The 20,428-nt window shown below is 34.4% G+C and overlaps 1 protein-coding gene across 10 annotated transcripts in view; it reads right to left on the bottom strand.

The window, feature by feature from the left end:
• Window positions 1–20,428, bottom strand: part of Unc-115a (actin binding LIM protein Uncoordinated 115a) — a 292,228-nt gene that overhangs the window by 11,677 nt on the left and 260,123 nt on the right. For 5 of the 10 annotated variants that reach the window (XM_081734657.1, XM_081734656.1, XM_081734653.1 and 2 more), the window contains 3 exons: window positions 13,996–14,093; window positions 6,621–6,690; window positions 2,331–2,371 (listed from right to left, as the gene is read on the bottom strand). In XM_081734657.1, coding sequence (XP_081590783.1) covers window positions 2,331–2,371; window positions 6,621–6,690; window positions 13,996–14,093 — 209 coding nt within the window. Of the gene's footprint in view, window positions 1–2,330; window positions 2,372–5,300; window positions 5,342–6,620; window positions 6,691–11,968; window positions 12,067–13,995; window positions 14,094–20,428 lie in introns of all 10 variants that reach the window. The other 5 variants (XM_081734655.1, XM_081734652.1, XR_014127844.1 and 2 more) reach the window with 4 other exon arrangements.

Below are 20,428 nucleotides of genomic sequence, written 5' to 3' on the forward strand. Positions count from 1 at the left end.
TTAAGGCTTGAAAACGGCTGATCGTATTTGAATATAACGAGTACAGAGCAAGTGTTTAAATTTCGTTTGGCTATTGGAAGATGTCGCTCGCTAATTTCCATCAGTGTTCAAGGTATGGAATAAGTTCGACTACTGAAATCATATGTGCCATGCGGCCGAAAAAGCCCACATGGAACATGTTTTAGCTTAAAGAAAAAAGTTAGAAATTGCAAAATAATGATAGTTATATAAAGTTTACAAATGTTCCATGTGGAAACACCCCATATATATATATGTATATATACAGTGTTTCAAAACAATACTGACAACGTTTGGAAGATGATTCCTGACACCAAGATAAGACAAAAAGTATAGATCAACCTGGGTGCACAAATACTTCCTTTCGGAGTTATAGGCTGCCGAAAACATGAAAAAATTAATATTAAAGGTCCATAGCTCCAAAACTATGGGACCTACCGTAGTCGGGTGAAGACTTCACTTCAGGAACTAGTATGTGCTCTATCCAAATATCCAAGTTTCAGAATCCTGTGATACTTTCGCAATATTTTTTATAGAAGTACCGGTAATTGGTAGTACTTCAAATTATATGCCCGTCCCCAAACTTTCTCTATAAAAATTGTTGCGTGTGTACCTTAGGATTCTGAAACATGGATTTTTGGATAGGTCACATACTAGTTCCTAAGTGAAGTCTTGACCCGACTACAGTAAGTTCCATAGTTCCAAAACTATGGACATTTAAAGTTTATTTTTTCATATATATAAACTTAAACACTCCCTCTTTCGAACTATATGGATTTAATTCAAATAAAATTAGCAGTTTTCTAGCTAAAATACTTTGAGTTCAGGTGAAGACTTCAGATACACTCTGTATTTCGTAATAAGAGGTAGTATTATCAATGTTATTCCTGTTTTCCTTCACTTTTTTTTCCTCTGCCACTTCTTTTACAAGATATTGAGACGAAGTAATTCATGATTTGGAGGTATTACAGTATTGTGAGAAATTGTCTGTCCTGGGTGCTGCGGCGGAAATTAGCGATAATTGTGGAACTGATTCCTTTTGCATTATCACTATTCTTATAGTACTCTGTTGCATGAAGGTGAAGTTTGAAACAATCACAAATAAAGCACAATTTTGATCATCACCTTGGTTATTTGCGAAAATATAATATAGTAACTATCAGTCAGTTGGCCCTTATAATAAAAGATTTTCTATTTTAGTTTTCTACCATCTACCAGTATTTTCAAATTTATTACGCGAACAAGCCACAGAAAATTCACTTAAATCCCTATCGTAGGATTTACTTGCCAGAGCAATTTGAGTAGGTTAAGAAGTTGAAATTAGTTCAAAACAAACTCTCAAAAGTTCAAGACATTATACTTGTATAGAACAATAACAGCCATAACCTTATTCAGCATATGAAAGGTTCTATTAAGTTAGATGGCGAACGTTTCGGTCTCGAGACTAATACTAAAATTCAAATAGATTCCATCTCATTTGTCCTTATGACGCTAGACTGGAAATCGAACAAAACACTGCACTGACAACTTACCTAGGATTTTGATTCAAACGATTTCTACGTTTGTAGCTAGAACCTTTAACGCAGCGTTTCACAGGGTGTCTACAAAAATTCCAAAATGAAATTTCGTGACCTTTTTGTTACCCAATCATAATATTTCCTAACATTTTCAAGAGCGAATTTGGGTGCGAATTAGGCCGAATTTTCATCCATGCGTTAGAAACTTACTTTGCTTGCGATTTGGTAGCGTCTAAAGCCGACCATAAACATTTTTGGTGGTAAATTTTGACGTTTTACAGAACAAAATTTTCCAATCTGTACTTACATTTGCATAGTTAAAAAAAATCGTGATCCAAAAGCTAAATTTCGTGACTCTTTCGTGACTTTCATGACAGTTTTCTGGTTTCGTGACTTTTTCGTGACTGATATACACCCTGTTTCACTTAATTACGGTTCCCTGTGGTTTATCCAGTGAAATGGTAACTTCTGCAGAATTTGTTTTCTTTTTTTAATTACTCAACGTACTCTTGTATTATTTCATTGTTAATATTATTTTTTTTAAAGAGAATTAAAATAGGTTTCTAGAACAAATCAGTGAGTAAAGAAAATTTATATATTAATTAACATGCTTTAAATACAAGAAAAATACAACAAAATGAGTACTACATATAGCCGCTGTTATGACAATGAAAATATAAAATTGTTAGTCTGCTGGTCGCCATGCACTGAGGAAACAGAACCAAAAGCACTGTGTAAACTCCTGAGGCAAGCACTACCCCCTCTCTAGTCTACAAGAGCAGGTCAAGTACGTACCAATGCCCGCCTGTCCACCTCAGAAATGGAACCAGCTGAAACTGGGAACGAAAGCCTTACATCAGCATTCACTTTCTATCACAAATTTAAGGTTTATTTCTTTTATTTAAATGCAACAGCAGTTTATTTTTAAGAAGCGGAGATTTACTCGCTATCAACAATTAACCTCCTGGCCAATCAATACCTAGACTTGGCCGTTTAGAATAATTTTTTCTTTCTACACTCATACGATGCAAACTGACTAATACGCAGAAGATGAAGAATCGTAACAGATTAGCAATTTGTGTTTTGAAAAATATTTGTCGCGGTGAGGTTTAACACGCGAAGGATACTTTATAATAAATCAATGACTTCGTTGCGAAGCTTTGAAGACACAAAGGTGAAAATTCTATCGAGAGAAGTACACTACAAACTGAATTTATAAATTTATTTCTGATTAACTGAAGCTAATTCAAAAATAAAACCAATTGAGACCTACATAGTGTCGTATCGCAATTTTGAAAAATCAATCCTATATTTAAAGTAAAAAAATCTTCCCTTCCTTCCTCCCGGTACAATGAATTTAACGTGTAAAGAAATTTCTTTGTCTTTTTCCACTTGTTCTCTCTTCAAACTTCTGATTTATCAACTTTCCTGGATTATATCCCTACATAAACTACTAAAATAATAAAACTAATCTTCTTTGAAGAGTAAACCAGTATTCAGTCATTTCATATCACAATTTCTTTAACGCTACGAGAAACATAATCCATTATCTTGTTTGTTTTAATTAGTCAGGAGGTTAAACAAAACAATTTAACAAACAGTTGCAAATTAATACTCAAATTTACATGTACATTTTTTTTATATATTTGGAAAAACTGCTTACATTAAAATTCCTGTTTTATTTATTAGCTGAAAGCAAATAATAGACTATACGTTCTATTCATTTGCAACCGCCTCTATGACCAATTGAGTTGTGATAACACATGGACCAATGAGATACAATATTTCTTTCAGAAAAAAAGGAAATCAAAAGGCAATGCATGGTCCCTGTTAGTGCTAATTCGAAGAAAAAAAAATCTTACAATTAGCCAACACATGCAATATTAGAATGATTACGAATACAACTTCACGGAAATATTTAACATTAATCTACTACAATCCAGCACCTTTTCCTTTTACTTTATATCCGAATTCTTAACCCTTACTACTTCAACAAGAATTAATTTCCTTTTGTGACGTAACCATAAACAACTTTTTCTTTCCTCACTGTAACAGATACAACACGAGACAATTTTTACCGACTGAGAAACGCTACTGTCTTCAACCAGGAATTATGTAGACACAAACTTTCGTCACCGTTTATACAAGTTGTATTTAAAATAAAATAAAATAAAATAAATAAAAAAAAAAAAAAAAAAAAAAAAAAAAAATGTGTTAACTTCCCCCACAATATACAAACGAAATACTGCTACACAAATACAACCCATCTACAACGTACTTAGAAGTAGTTTTGTACAGTGACAAACAGAAAAAGCATTATACATATATATATATATATACTGTATATATGCCTATAATACATTTTTTTTTCTTTTTTTTTTAACAACTAATTTATTAATGAAGCTAAAGATCTAACCAGGATCGAAGTTTTTATACAAATGATTCTCTCTCCATTTCAAAAAAACTGATCGTGAGTGTTCAATCAACTTAAGCCACATAAAGCTATCTGGTTCGAGTTAATCCTAGGTATTTTAAAACACATTAAAACACTATTTTAAAGGACTCCTACTTTGGACGTGCAATTCCCCGTCAGTGTTACTGCATAATCTGATTCTTTTTCGGTGTTTTTTGATACCACAGCGTCCATGATTTGCAACACTGCATAGCAAGTGTGGTATTGTATGTTTGCGTTTTACAAGTAGATTTGAAATATGTAATAACCTGCTGGTATCACAGTAGGCCGAAACAATGTCCTCTTGCTAGTATTTGCACGATATAATATTTCAGCGATTTTAGTTCATTAGTTTAAAAGTTACAAGGGGGTATCGCGATAAATGGTCCATTATGTATATTATATATAAAGCACCCACGTTTTATTATTTTTTAAAATATATCAATACAAAATTGATGCTATTTTGTTTTTGATTTTGTTTAAAATTCAAATTTTAAATAATTAATTTTGTCATTATTTAATTTAGTGCAGCGATAACGAACTTATAAAGTATTGTGGGCCAGAGTCAACTGAGAGACATACTTGAGATCTCACTTTAATTTTCCCTGACGCCACCCCCCTCTCCCGATATTACGGTTCGCTAAATGTTCATAATTTATACATTTTCTGAATCATTGTTGTAATCTCCGTATCCAGCTTCTTGTTTCATGTATTTAGGCCAATTAGAGCCTAAAATACGTACGAACATTTAAAATTAAGTCTACGAAAATATGCAGTTTTCTAAAAATAGGCTCAGTACCTACGCAATTATCTTGCAGATAACGCTTTGTAACCAAAATGCAGTGGTGTATTTAGGAGGGGGGCTTCAGGGCTTAAGACCCCCCCCAAAATCAAACTTACTATAGTAAAGTATATGAAGTATCTTGCAGAATTTTTACATTTTAGGCAAACTCCCCGCGAAAGTTAGCAAAGCCCCCCCCCGAAACAAAATCGTAAATACGCCACTGCCAAACTGTGAAAGAAAATATTTTTACAGAAATGTCAGCTTTTGCTCGATTCATATATGTTATAATGGCCAGCTACACTCTTCCTGTTACGCAATTGAGTTAAAAAGGAACATTTTCTTCTATCTTGATACGCGGGCCGCCATTTAGCCAACACTGATTCAGTGATTTAATGTATTAAAATTCAATTTTTGTTTACGTTTACCATTAATACGAAATTTTCTTGCTGATGTATTATATCACATGATGTTCTTCTAATACAACTAATGTTCCCAGTGATAACCACTTAATGTATTTTGCACTACTTACCAGTTTTCGATTCCATTTCACGCGTTATAGAGCCTCAAGATCTGTGTAAGTACACAGAAATAATCATGCGATACAATAAATTGTACTGTGCCAAAATATTATCTTGGTTATAAAGATTACGACAGGATAACAACTTCCTTATCCTAAAGAATCTCTATCTCAGATGCAAGCTTATCACTTACGAACAATTACACAACTGTTGACATGCTTTTTTTTCTTCAAGTACAAGATAATCTAGGTTGCTCAATAGTTAATGCAAAAGCTAAATGAATTTTTCGTAAGCCGCGATTATTACGAATTGTACACTCATGTCCAAAATGATTGTCGCATATCTATAACTGGCTTCTTCTAAGAATATAATTTGATAATGATTTTACAGGGTACTTTTAATACTGATACTATGTGTATAATCGGGAAATGTATATTTGTGGTAAATTTCATAAGAAAAGAATTATAAATACGAAAATTAGAATGAATGAAAAAAAATTTGCTAAATGGACAAGAAAGTTTTATTTTCGTTTTATTGTTCTTATTTACTGCTCTTATGACATGAAATTTGCCACGTGGTTATACACATACTAACATTATAAGAAATACCGGCCGAATTCGTTATCAAATTATATTCCTACAACAACATATTTATAGACATGCGACAATAATATTGGACATGAGTGTACGTTAGAACGGACCTTTTCCTTCCTCCTCCCAAAATAAAAATAATCCAACTCAACAACCGGCACCCTAAGATAAATATCTCCCCCCCCCCCCCCTCCAAATCTAAAGGAACTTTGTAACAACAGAGCACACATACCATTCAGAATACAACAGAACAACCTAGTAATTTTCAAGTTGGTTCTCGTGGATTATAAATCTCTTTATTCTGACATCCTATAATTACCTTCCCAACGGCAAATAGAACAATTAATTTACGTTATTTGGTTCATAATCAGAATTACGGATAAAAGCTTCATAAAACTGAGACAAATACGAATTCACTACGTATAATTTGGAATTACGTCCAAAACTCATAAGTAAATAAATTAATGTAAATTCTTTTTAAGTTTAAATAGTGGTTCAACCACGTAATTTTCCCTGTCGATGCCTAAAAAGTTGTTAAAATCTATCTAGAAAATACCGTTTGTCAAAAATGAGCCTATATAAGTTAAATCACAGATCGTCACATCTAAAAAATGTGAAGAAAAACTTCTTCTCATTGTATATTTTCTCTAAAGATAAAACTGTTACTTAATATTTTGAAAAAAAATGTCTATACAGTACTTATTTCTTAATGAAAATTATAAACAATGTATTTTTACTTACTGTCTGACTTGGCACTACTGAATTCCGTGCTCTGAGTTTTCTCGCCGAGTCCACTAAAGGAAAAGTCTCCCTGTAAAAGATGATTTGCGTTACAACGTAATCATCTACAGAAATTTCTTTTTTTTTTTTTTTCAAAAGATGGAAAGAAGTACAAAAAATATATTTGTCCATGCAGAGAAAACATGCAGAATTTATTATATACTGAAACTGTAGTCTACAAAAATGTAAGTCTTTATAAAAACGAATATTTGTTTCAAGTAACAACGTAAAGACTGCGTTCGTTTTTTTAAAAAAAAAATAAAAATAAAAAAAATAAAAAGAAAAAGGAAAAGAGTAAACAAGCATAAGCCAATATGCAGTAACTAACTTTATTACCTATTCCAGCGCTAAGCTGTGAACAAAGCAACACATTATTATTATTATTTTGCGAATATTAACATCTATTATTACTGCTTCGAAGATCAGGGATGTTCCTTCACGACACTAACTAACAGGAATACTTCAAATTACACAAAAATAAATAAATAATTAATTAACTTAAAAAACTGATGAATCGAATTTTATTTTAACCATAAATAAATAATTACATCACGCTTGAAGAAGTATTTTTCACTATTAAGAAAAGTGGAGGGCAAAACCTGTTTTAATGCGGCTTGTGGGCTCCAGTAAAGTTAAAGAAGTATGGTACGATTTTAAATACGAAAGTTTACTATGAATGTTTTATGCTTTAAACAATCAAAATAATACGAGGCGTATCCAGAAAATAACTTTCCCACACGTCCCATAGCTAGGAAACCGGGTTGCGCAAAGCAACTGCGTGCAAGTGAGAGAGTAAGGTCCTAGCGTGGCACATGCGCCAGAGGAATTTCCTAGTACTCTCAATAGCGTCGTGGCAGTGGTTGAAGATGGACGTTCCTATTCGAGCTCCCGTCGCCTGTAAAGTGCAAGTAGTGATAAAGTTTTTGAATGCGCAAGGTACAGCGCCGATTGAAATCCATCGTTAGCTATGCCAGGTCTACGGGTCTAACGTCAGAAGCAAGCAGATGGCGTGTTGCTGGTGTAGACAGTTTGCAGCAGGACGCCAAAATATGCTTGATGAGGAGCGCAATGGGAGGTCAACCATCATCACCGACCTTGTTCGGGAACGCATCATGCAGAATCGTCGCCTCACAATAACGGAACTCTGAGGTCAGTTCCCGCACATTTTCCGCTCCTTATTGCACACAATTGTTACGGGGTGTCTGCTGTTCAAAGCCGAAGCAACTTGACTCCAGAACACAAAACAAGACTCATGGGGTGAGCATTGGCATTTCTGCAACGATACAGCTGACGATGGAGTTCAATCTGCGTTGTGTCCTATACATTCAAAAATTTTATCACTGCTCGCACTTCACACGCGGCGGGAGCTCGAATAGGAACGTCCATCTTCAACCACTGCCACAACGCTACCGAAAGCACTAGGGAAGTTGTGCTGGGGCATGCGCTATGTTAGGACCTTACTCTCTCACGTGCATGCAGTCACTTCGCGCAACATACGGTTTCTTAGCTATGAGACGCATGGGAAAGTTATTTTCTGGATGCACCTCGTATAATTCTTATGGGTAACGATTTGATAAGTTTCAAAAAATACAACTTGCAAATACATGAAATTAGAACATTTTGAAAAAATATGATTAAAAGAAAAACCTGGAACAGAATATCCAAGGAAAAAGCCAGAGTTTAAGTTTACGCAGACACAAATTTAAGAATTGTATTGAATTAAGACCTAACCCGTCACGACAAACCCAGTAATGAGATTAAATTCTCCTTTACCGTTCCACAGAGATATAAATTTTACACAACGCTGATCTAAGCTTTTTGTAAGAATTTAGTTCACAAGCATCGAATTTCTACGTATCATTCCAATTATCAGCTATCAATTAATAAGAAAACACATGCAATTAAAAAAAAAAAAAAAAAACGCTACATTCCTTGGATATAAATTAGATTCATGCTGAAATGAAACCAACGTGTCACATGGTACCAATACAATAATCTATACAATTATCATTCGCCGATAGAGCTACTTAACTTAATAATGCATAGTCTATATTATTCACTAAAAAGTATTTACCGAAAAGCACTCAAAATTATATAAATGTAGCAAGTTTTTGTCGAAATGTTCACAATTAGATAATTTTGGGGTAAGTGCTTTTTAATAAACAACGCTCACTGTCTGTATATTTTGAGTACTATGTCTCAGATTACCACTTCTGAAAAAAGATTAGAATCTTCCTACGTATTCTACGAGTGTTAATATGTTGGGTGGGCACTGAATTTAATGGATAAAAAAAAAAAAAAAAAAAAAAAAATCATCTGTACATCGCTGGATCGCTTAGTATCGTTTATAATTAAACTAACTAACTGTATGGCCTATGGAATCCAGAAATTCAATACCGGTTCACTAAAGCTCTCCACTGACTTCTATCCTTAGCCAACTGGATCCAATTTCCACTTTGTGCTCCTATTTCTGCGAGATCCATCTTAATATTGTCCTCCCATCTGTGCCTAGGTCTACCTAATGGACGTGATTTCCAGTGAAACTTTAGAAGCGTTCCAACTTTCTTCCATTCTGGCTACATGACCTGCCCACCTGTCTCTCCTAGATTTGATGACTCAATGTTCGGTTAACGGTATGCAATTCGTTATGAAGTTTCCGCCATTCCCCATTCCTGTTCCTCTTGGGTCCGAATATTCGTCTCAGGATTTTATCATCAAATACCTTCAGTCTGCGTTGTTCCCTCACAGAAAGCGACTATGTTTCGCAACCATACAGCACGACAGGCATAATTAAGTAGTCTAATAGAACACGTACCAGCTGCTTACAAGTTATATATATTACCACGTCATTCAGATTACAGAAATAACGTAAAATTATAACCTACAATAGTAACGAAACATTAACTGTCTTCTAAAGGCTCCGTCCTCGTTTAACTTAATCCAACATATAAACACGTGGTTCTTTCATTTTAATCTTTCTTTAGATTTCTATTCATGAGATTACAGCTTCTCTTCAGAAGTGGAATACCACCATTTACGAATGTGGAATCAAATCAAATTGTTCGAAGAATAATATTTCTCGGATGGAGACGTCAATCTTATACAATAACTTTTATGGTTTAATTTTGAAGCTTGGAACCAAGTGACAAGTTTTCTAACATATTCTGAAAAGCAATATATCTTCACACACACACACACACACACACACAGAAATACCTTGTATATCTATAAGATTAAAAAAAAGTGCACAAATATCGGTATTGAACTGTTAAATATATGGTCATATCTGTGATGGTTTTTGAACTTTATGATGACAATTTTAGGGTGAACTTCACTAGAACAATTTACGTAAGTTGTACATTGTTGCTGACATTTTCAGTTGGCATAATGCATATATACATTTATTTTTATTTTTTTACCATAAACTGATTTATATAAAAAAAAAAAAAAAAAGAGAGAGAGAGAGAGAGAAAGAGACGTAACTTCGGATTTTCACGTGTCTAATTGAATCAGCACCTAATATGTGAAAAGTTACACTAAATTACAATACATCAAAAGAAGATGAGTTGGCCTCTTAACTGCTTCATTTGGCCACGTATCTACGAAGCCACAAAGATATGTACAAGAAGTATTTAATGAACTTCTAAGATTGCTCAGCCGCTTCACTTTACCCTGCAACCACTTTCCAATCAGTGGCAATAACAACAATACAGAAGGAAGTTGCCTTGGGCCTGACCTGTGTATTTAATAAAGCATCATTCGCACTAGCCTGTTCTGCTGAAGCGGCAGTTGGAAAATTTTAGTGACAGCCAGCCACTGGATTTGACACACGGTAAAATGCACTGTTTAATTAGCTGGACAAAAATAGTTTCGACTTGTTAGCAATAGGTCTGTATAATGCGTTGAGAAACGTTCTACAAGAATCCTAGCATCGAAGTCGTTAACTAATTTTTCTTTATGATTGTAATAGCACATGCGAAAGGAGCTTTTAAACTACCACATTTCAAATGAAAACAAGCGGTTCGTCCGTGTTGTAAATACATGCGTTCAAGAACAAATGTGTGCTGTGTTGGTATAGCTGACCTATAAAACATACTATGCATGAATTCTGGAGCTTTAGGTCTTCATTTTATGGTGATGTCAACTGAATGTGAAACGATGAAGTAAGTGTCTGTCACTTGTAGAGAAATCGATATACCGTATTAATCATTCTTGAAGAGACCAACACGAAAAGTTCCACAGAGTACCGCGTTAGTTTGTTGTTCGCGTGAAAAAGCTATGTGTTAAGGATATAATATAAAAAATGCCGGTACCACAAAGGACCACTTTGTTGAATAGGATGTTTTGTGTACAGGAAGTACAAACAGTAATATAACAAAAATGAAAGGAAGAACATAACAACACACAAGTTTTATGAAGAAATGGATTTAGTTGTTCATCAACCGAAGCGAAGAGGGGAAAACAGTACGGATAGTGACAATGCAATAGCATTTTTTGAAGCTCCAAATAAAGTAGCAGAAATTAAGGGTCTTGACGCTACATGTATTACAAGCTTTTCAAATATTTTGAGTGACTTGTCAAGTTACCATTATAATCACAGGTCTTTGAAAATACACTATTTAGACATAATTAATTTATTCGTCGAGTTGTATGGCTAGTAAAAAATAGGCCTAACTGTCTACAACCTTAAGAAATTGTTAACAATAACTAACTTTCAATTTATAACTAGAACAGAAAGGAAACAACAAATAATGATCTCAAACTTGAATTTAAAACTACTTTAAATGTAATTTTTAAAAAAAAAGAAAAGAAAACACTAAAATCAACAAAATTTCTTCAAAATATTGATAACCTAGGCACACTAACTCACAACATTGCAGTGCCTCTGTGCATAAATAAAAGAATCTAAGACGCTACTCTACAATTTAAAATAATTTAACTTCAAAAATTAAATAACATATAAAAACTTGTGTGAAACCGAAGCTCTTCAGTTAATGTTTGGCAGTCGAAAGAAACAAAATTGATAGCTGAACTCATTCGAAGAAAAAAAAAATCATCCGATCTAAATTCCGAGGGCACATAAAAGGTCAGTGGTTATTTTGAAAGGTGTCTGTTTTACTTAGTTCTTGAACCAACAACATGGTAAGGAAAGAACAAAAAAAATCAGCGCGCAAATTCAAAAACCACCACTTAGAGTACTATTTCCTACCAAGAAAACAATAATAAAAATTCTTTGAGCATTTACAAGCGAAATCAAACGAATATTGGTGTTATGAAGGGTAGGGGTGTTGTTTCATGTAGGGACTTACTCCAATGCCTGACACACTCCCAGCAGTAGAGCTGAATGTATGCGATCGAGGGGCCAATCCATAGCCTGGTTTCGGTACATGCCGCAGGGCGCTTACAACTAGAACAGTCACAACTTTTTATGTATCAAATACATAAGAGTCCAAAGTTGTTACCTTACTTAACTCTAGACTTGTGGGTTAGAGGAAACAGTTGGAAGAATCTCCAACTAATTCCACTAAAACCACTTTCACATCAGCAATAAATAATTTTTAGTTTTCGTTGAAACAATTGAAATTTTTTTCTTCTTATGAAATGTGACAGTATGGTAAATACTACAGAAGTAAAGAATGCCGCTATTAAAGTATGCTGTGAAAAGAAAAAGTTTTCAAAGAGTTCGTAATATCAGATCATTTGGAGTCGTTATAAAGAAAGACAAACCTTAAACATATATTTAAGATACAACGGATACACCCATGTTGTGTTCTGTATAATGTTGTTTCTTATAATTTCCACGATTAGTTAAACTGCCATCTTCCTCAGAAAAATGTAATGAAATCTTTGTAAGTTTTACGTCCCACGAATATGCCGGCTAGGCTAAAGGAGACTGTGATGATGAGAAATTAAGGAAATTGTGGAATGAAGAAAGTGGAAGGAAACGGAAAACTTCAAGAAAACCGACGCACACGGTGCTTGTTCACCACAAAGCTTACTTGGCGTGAGCTGGGACCGAACCAAGAACCCCATGTACCACAAGTGAACGCTCTACCATTGAGCCACCGCGGCTCTCCATCTTCCTCATGTAAGATAGATGCGTCAAAAAATTATACGTCTTATGGGAAAAAATGTGTATGAAAGAAAAAAATCTTTCCTACCTAAATTTTTCATAGCAGTCGTGTACCGGAAACTACAAGTTTTACTCTGCCATATTTTCTGCTTTCCTTTATTCAATTTCGGCCATGTTCTGTCAAAAGAGTTCACAGTATGAAACTAAGTAATATACTAATTGTGATAAAATGACAACGATGTCATGTTAATATTCCACTGTATTCCACTCTGTATTTCAATTTCGTCTACTATGTGGCTAGCATACGTGCTTTGGGCATGGCAAATTTGGGTCCGACTCAAGGCGGGAGCGAAGCTTATATGGTTCGGATCCCACGTTAAGATGTAGGTCTGTGTCTCATATAGGCTCGCTGTTGAAAGAGGGGGGGGGGGGTAAACTCAAGTGCAATCAATCCAATTTCCTCTGTCCGCATTACCTATTTTTTTTTTTTAAATAAAATGTTAAGTTTGACAAATCAAAGGGATTATTACTGCATTTATAGATGTTACAGGACAAAAGGCATGTGATCCAGGTAGCATACTCGATATTTTCTTCTGATTTACTTACTCAGATGATGACGTCAGAACAATTTGATGTCGAAATATTGGAATTAAAGTAACTAATGTATAAATAAGGAAACACAATTTCCATTTTATTATATATTTAGATTTTTGCTTTGAATAAAAAAAAATCGAAAGTGTTTCTCTCAATATATGACGTCCTTTCAATATTTGTGTATATGTAATTTCTACTGCTTTTTGGCTTAACTAACTACAGACGATTTTTTTTTCCGGTTTTCTGGTGTTTTTACTCAAAATTCGTACAAACTGCTCTATTTAAGTTGCTTTTATTTTAAAGACATTTCTGATAACTACAAAGCTTGCTATTAAAATGTAAAGTTGAAATAAATAAATAAGGAAAGATATGCCCTTTGTCCATCTTACCGGGCATTAGTTCCAAGAAGTGGGAGAACACGCCGCTCGTCCGGACTGTGTTAAGTAAATGCTTCTACGTACTCTAAGATGATGAAAGCTTATAGTTATCAAAATCATAAGCAACGAAACAATGATATACGGAACACAACATAAGTAAAACAATTTCAAAGTTCGAAAGTTGTATGAAACAACGAGATATCCACCAATAAAAATACTGTCACATTTCATGCGAATAACCTGAAAGAGAAATCAATTATTAGTGTGATTACTGTCGGTGAGGTGTACTTACAGCCATGCCTGCAGGCCCTCCGTTTCTCCCTGTGGCAGGCAAAGTGGACGATTTCAATCCGTAACCAGGCTTTGGAACCGAGCGCAGAGATGAAACAACTGTCAACAGACAGACAAACACAGACACATCAAATGATGCATGCATTGTTAAAAAATTACATAAAATCTCATTCTGTACTTTTGTTAGAATTATTGCAAATATTAATATTTCAATTTTCACTACAAAAATGTGAAAAACAAAGGTATTTTAAAAAAGCAGTTTTGATAAAGCAAAATAAATTCTCTACTAAAAGAAATAACAAGCATAAATGGAATACAGCTTATAACAACATATAAAAAGCAGACATTTAAAAAGCTATACACATTGTTATACGATAATTTCTAATTTGCTTTAATAATATTTTATATCTCCTTTCTTATTTAGGAAGATATTAACTGTTACAACAGAACAGAACCTACATTTTAAATGTGACCTTACTGCACTTTATGTCAGGATATGCACTTCATCATTTTGTTTTCAGTGTCGTTCACAAGCCTGCTGAATTAAAAATTTAAGCTTCATAGGTTCGCTTGGATTATTACACTAAACTAGTTATAGAATCCAAGGACAAGCATTCATGCCTGAACTTGTTCCATATTTCGTAGTTTTGGAGTAAGAAATTCGGAAACAATCGAAATGACACCTCTAATCGAAGAGAACTGTCCACTCTTCACATAATTTTTCACTGATTTTTACAGTTCCATCATATCAAATGAATAACTCCATGAAAAAATCGGTTGTTTCCTCCTTTCATTAGTATATACGAAATCACAATCGCCATAAAGTGCTCGGTATATAGACATAGGATTGTCCAATCACAGCGCAGGGGTCTGTGGTACAACCCACGTGGTCCGAAATAAGAACACCGGCCTCAGAGTGAGAAAGTGCATCTGTTCTAGGAAACGGACTGGCTGGCGTAGTAGTTAACGCATCGGCATACTATGCCGGAGGTCCCGGGTTCGAGTCCCCGTCCAGTCAAGTCACTTTTTCACCCTGTATTTAAATTAATAACACTCCACAAGAGAGCTTGACAATTGAATTTCAGATACATCTAAATTAGCATATTAGATTTTAATATAAAACTATGCACTCTGTGTGGAATATGTTTAAGACTATTACTTACATTTTAATATTGTCATTTCTTTATACTTGCACTATTTCGCACTACTTTTCTTGCTCTAATCGACGCCCTAATTCGTATATATTTCCTTTCTCCTAATCCTTTTCTGATATTAATCTTACTACTCGTTCTTTTATGCAGTTATTTCCTATTTTCTTCCTTTCTTTTTTATCTATTTGTTTGTTTATTTATTTTGTTCTTTTCTATCCTTTGGTTTGGTTTGCTTGAAAGCTTCAATACTTGAAATTATTTTTGTTAATCATATACGAATAAAATCTATCAGAAATTTATCTACAGTTGGCGCGTGCTACAACGGGCACTATAGTCAATTTGCATTACTAGAATAGTTGTCTATGAAATTATATTACAATCTGCACACACATACTACAAATTCAATAAGGCAGAAAACTGACAGATACAGGGGCGGAAAAAACTGAAGCAGCTCGTCTGATGTCGAATATAATTCTAATATAAACAAATAGCACGCTTACACCAGCTATTTTCTTTTAATAGCCATTTTTATGCTTGTATGTGTGCTAAAGGGAATTCGTTGTTTCTATGCAGTATTGTGTCATATAGCTGCAAAGGTGGTCATCTCCATTTTTTCCGAAACTTATGTTCTGACGATTACATATGGAATTTATCTTCCCACCAATGTCTGAATTACTAAGGTAAAAAATGAAGTGACTAGAGTATTGCATGGAATATTAGGGCTACTAGATTTTACCATACTTAGGACAGAAAAGAGGAAGGTATGTAATGTTTAGAACGTTATGTAAACAGCCCAGATATGGTTTCACATAGTGACGTAAAATAAATTTTACTTAAAAATTGACACAATATCGTTAAAAATAATTGCAATACGTTAAACACAAATCATGTTTATATTACAATTTCCGGTGGGAGCATATGTGGTTTGGATCCCACGTTATGCTCTCTCCGTCACATATAGCCTCGGAGCTGAAAGGGACACTAAACTCGAATCCACCAAACCAAGTATATTACACAAATCTTTGTTGTCTTTTAATTGTATTTTACAGTTCAAAAAATCCTTGCAAATTATATAGAAATTCACAACCATTTGGAGTGGTGCATTTATTAATAGTTCACAATAATTTTTGTTCCTGACATCTGTATATCACGATCAATTGCAACTGCGATATGATCGATACTGTGTTGATAAACTATGGCTAAGATGCTAAAACTAAATTATTCTTAAAACATAAGATTGGGGTGTACGATCGAGACGGTGTTGAGAGACGAAGGCTACGATGTTAAAACAAAATTATTCTTAAATGGAGGAGTTAAAAACGCAACGTGTTACATTTTCTATCTGAATATGAAGTTACATCGCTGGCTTACGTTGTGAAGTGTGTGTGAGAAATCAGTTCTATATATATTTTTTAATCATGCTAGCTTATAAAAAGACATTTTAAGATTGTCCAAAACTAATATTTCTTTTATTTATTAAAAAAACCGGAAGAAATAGCTGTAAGGGCTTAAAAATAGCTTAAAAACTTAAAACGTACACGAAATTCGTAAAATTTACACGAAAAACGTAAGGTTTGGTAACCTTCCTAGAGTTTTATTTGGTCAAGCCTTAAGTACTGCAGTGAGTAATTAGATAGCTGATGCAGAAGTGGACGAATATCGAACAAAATCATACAGCATCCAATTACTTAAAAGAGTAGTTTCCTACAGTACTTCAAATTACATTACTGGAAGTATTTTCAACAGCTTCCTTAATCCTCTGAAAAAAAGTTTATAGCTAAGTTTAAAAAAAAAAAAAAAAAAAGTTGGAGATGACCACTTTTGCAATATACGATTTAACTGATTGAACACACTTCAGGAATGAAACACACACACCACACACAAAAGCAGCATATTTTTCAGACACAGCATAACATAGACAAACACACAAAATTAATTTTGCAAAAATTAACACACATTGCGATTAAATAAATTGTCGAAAACTTTTAACAGCCAGTGTGTATTCATATGTTGTTTGCAACTAAATAAAATATGTGCAGTTGCTAAAAAGTCCTAATCACAAGCAAATTTAAAATAATACCTACCTTTAAATCTTCCAAATTAGCTTTAAAGATCTTGCAATATTTATTGTGCCAAACGACACATTCATTCATCCATTACAATTAAGAAATAATATACTGCTGTGGCACCAAAATTAAGGATTTATTCAAAATGTGATCAGCAAGTAGTAAGCACTTACAATGTTAAATGGTACTCATTTTTAAAAAATACGATGAATTAGTTGATGAAATACTATCACAAACATTATAAAACAAAATTTTATTTCTTAAAATTTTAAAGTACTAAATACTAACATATAAATTAGGTAAATTCAAACTCAATTTGATTAACATACACGCCTCCGAATTTCCTCTAAATAAATGAATTGTTGATTCCTACACGAATCTTAGCTATACACAAAAATAACTTAAGTGTTGAAATATTATACAGTGTCCAAAATGTCTTCTTATAACTTTGCACATTTACTATAGACACTGTACTTTGCACATTTATTATGGACACTGTACTTTGCACATTTATTACAGACACACTGTAGTACGATACTTATATTTAAATAAACTGTAAATATCAAATATTGAAGATTTAGTTGACATTATAGATGTTTGTTTCATGTGTTCCAGTAACATATCAGTTGTGTTATATGATCCCTTTCGACTAAGTATACGAAAACTCCCGCCACCTCGCCTTCTGTCCGCTAATGACACCACACATTATTGGAAACTGGCCCGCGTTGGGTCAAAATTGTAATGGCCGCCAATGAACATCGAATTGAAACACCGTACAAGTTCTTGATTAATTTTTATGAAGCCTAAAGAAATCCACTCGTTCTGCTGTCAAGAGCGCATGGCATTCCCCGGTCCATTGTTCACGATGCTACATAGACATTTATGTTTATATGTATAGAAAGTATAACCCTTTCAAGGAATTTTGCCGAATAATAGATCACGACAAACATCGATGACATTTGTAGCCAAAATCTGATTAAAACAAGGCAAAACACACACATGTGATATCTTCAAGTTTCGGACACAAATTTCAGCATATATAACAGAATATATGAGTTTAACGTCCCATAATTATGCACCAAGGCTACGGAAGATGGTAATGAGACGTCGAGTTCATTTTGAGATTGAAATCCCGTTCAGAAGCAAGGCTATATGAGACGTGGAGACCTACTGATCGTGGAATCCGAACCACATGAGCTCCTGATGTGAATTGGTGCCGGGTCTCCCACGACAAAAATGCTTACGCTAATCGCTTACCCACGCATCCACGAAGGAGCTTCTGCTAATGAGACGGATGATCATGGAATGAAAAGGGAGGAAACTGGAGAATCCCGAGGAAACACTCGCACATGGTATTTGCCAACCAAGAAGTTCACTTGGCAGGAGTTGGATCGAACTAGGAACCCCATGCATCGTAGGTGAATGCTCTACCATTGAGCTACTGCAGCCCCATATACACTTATTTTCCACACAATCCTCCTAATTTTTTAAAGGAAAATATGTTATATCAACAAAGCTCTAGCAAAGTGGCTACACTTATGGCTACTACGAAATTCATGTCGTAACAACCACGTCCAATTCTAAGTAATCATTATTTTATTAAGATTTTGGTGTGCCCATTACTTCCGTTCTGATTGATTCCTTTTTGAAAGTACTTAATACATTTCAGTGTTAGCAATGTTAATGTCAAGTTTTTAACTTTGGATTTTCATTCGGGAAAAACACTGCAGAACAGTAGAAAACTTCGTACTTACGCGAGATATTGTCAAATACTACCGTGAAACAAATAATATTACATTGAAGTAATAACTCTGCTGCATTATGTCATGTATGAGTAAGTTCTGAACAAGATACAAAACAGCGTTATCTTCTCACAGTAGTGTGTTCAAATGACAAAGTGAAAAATATCCAGACATGTTACGTGGTATATTCTTAAGTGTCAAACCGTGAAGTCATTCACAAATGTGAAGTTTGGATGCATAAAGAAACAGAAGATTCGATGTAAACCGAAGTAACAACTTAAGTTTTAAATTGACACTTCATGGATCAACCGCAAAATTTAAAGCAACGTAGTCAGTAATGCGTAAGCCACATCTAATGGCTGTATGGGTAGGTTTTGTTCAAAAATGGAAGATTAAGATTAAATGTTTTAGTTTCTGATGCGGTTATTTTGGTGCAAATCACGCGTCCAAGAGTGGAAGGCCGTGTAAAGTGGCAACCCCTAAAAGGAAGGCCGTTTCCAGGTGACAACGAGGTGATAATGGTCAGTTTTTTTCTTTCTTTCTTTCAGATCAACTTTATCAATCAATCAGAGTTTTATTTGCAACTGTTAATGGAATTGAAAAAAACCTTCCCAAGTAAAGTCACCTATGTGGAATTTTCATTGCTGTCGGCCATTTCCTTTTAGGTCGGGCTAAAAACTTAGCACCCCGTCGTAAATAACGCACGACTGCCAATAGATGTATGCGTCAACGGATAATCTACGAGTTTTAAGATGCAGATGCCTATGATGGGCGAGATACGTTGCACCTAGGGGGAAACGAGAAAGAAGTGTATAAGAGTTCTATTTGTAGAATCTTTCGGTAAGACTTCGGATAGGCTTAGAAGATGATTGGAAGAGAGACAAAACAGAAGCTTTGGTAAGTAATAAGTACCAATCCCACTAGATTGATTTCGTATACGACAAGATCTAAGAGCATTCTTTTGTTTCAGCCACAATGAGTGTCGTGTCTGTTTAATCATTAAGAGTTAGTCTGTTTAAACAGCTTCTCTATCAATTAGCATAACCCCTTTCTGACTTTTTTTTTTTTTTTTGTGTGTGTGTGTGTGTGTTTTCTATTCTTTACCTCTTTTACATTCCGGTTGGAATTGCAACCGTATGGCTCGAATTCGATCCTCGGTGCGGATTAGATTTATTATGACCTTACCCTCGTTCAGAACAATCTCAAGTAATAAAAAGTTTAAATTTCGCTCGTTAGAAACTCCTGTAAGAAGCATTCTGGATAAATGTTAAGATGATAAATGAAACATTGTAGTTATCACACAGACTCATATGAAGGACGAAGAATACAAGCATGGTTTAAAGAACGCAAATATATCCGATTTGCATCGTTCATTTCCCATGTACCCAGGAGTGCGCACAGATGGGTTTTAAGGCGCATGTTGCGCCTATGAGATCATTGGGGGAATCAGATACGGAGAGCACGCTCGAGATATT

The sequence above is a fragment of the Thermobia domestica genome, chromosome 12, assembly GCF_964235325.1.
Source record: "Thermobia domestica chromosome 12, izTheDome1.hap1.1, whole genome shotgun sequence".
NCBI classification, from domain to species: Eukaryota; Metazoa; Arthropoda; class Insecta; order Zygentoma; family Lepismatidae; genus Thermobia; species Thermobia domestica.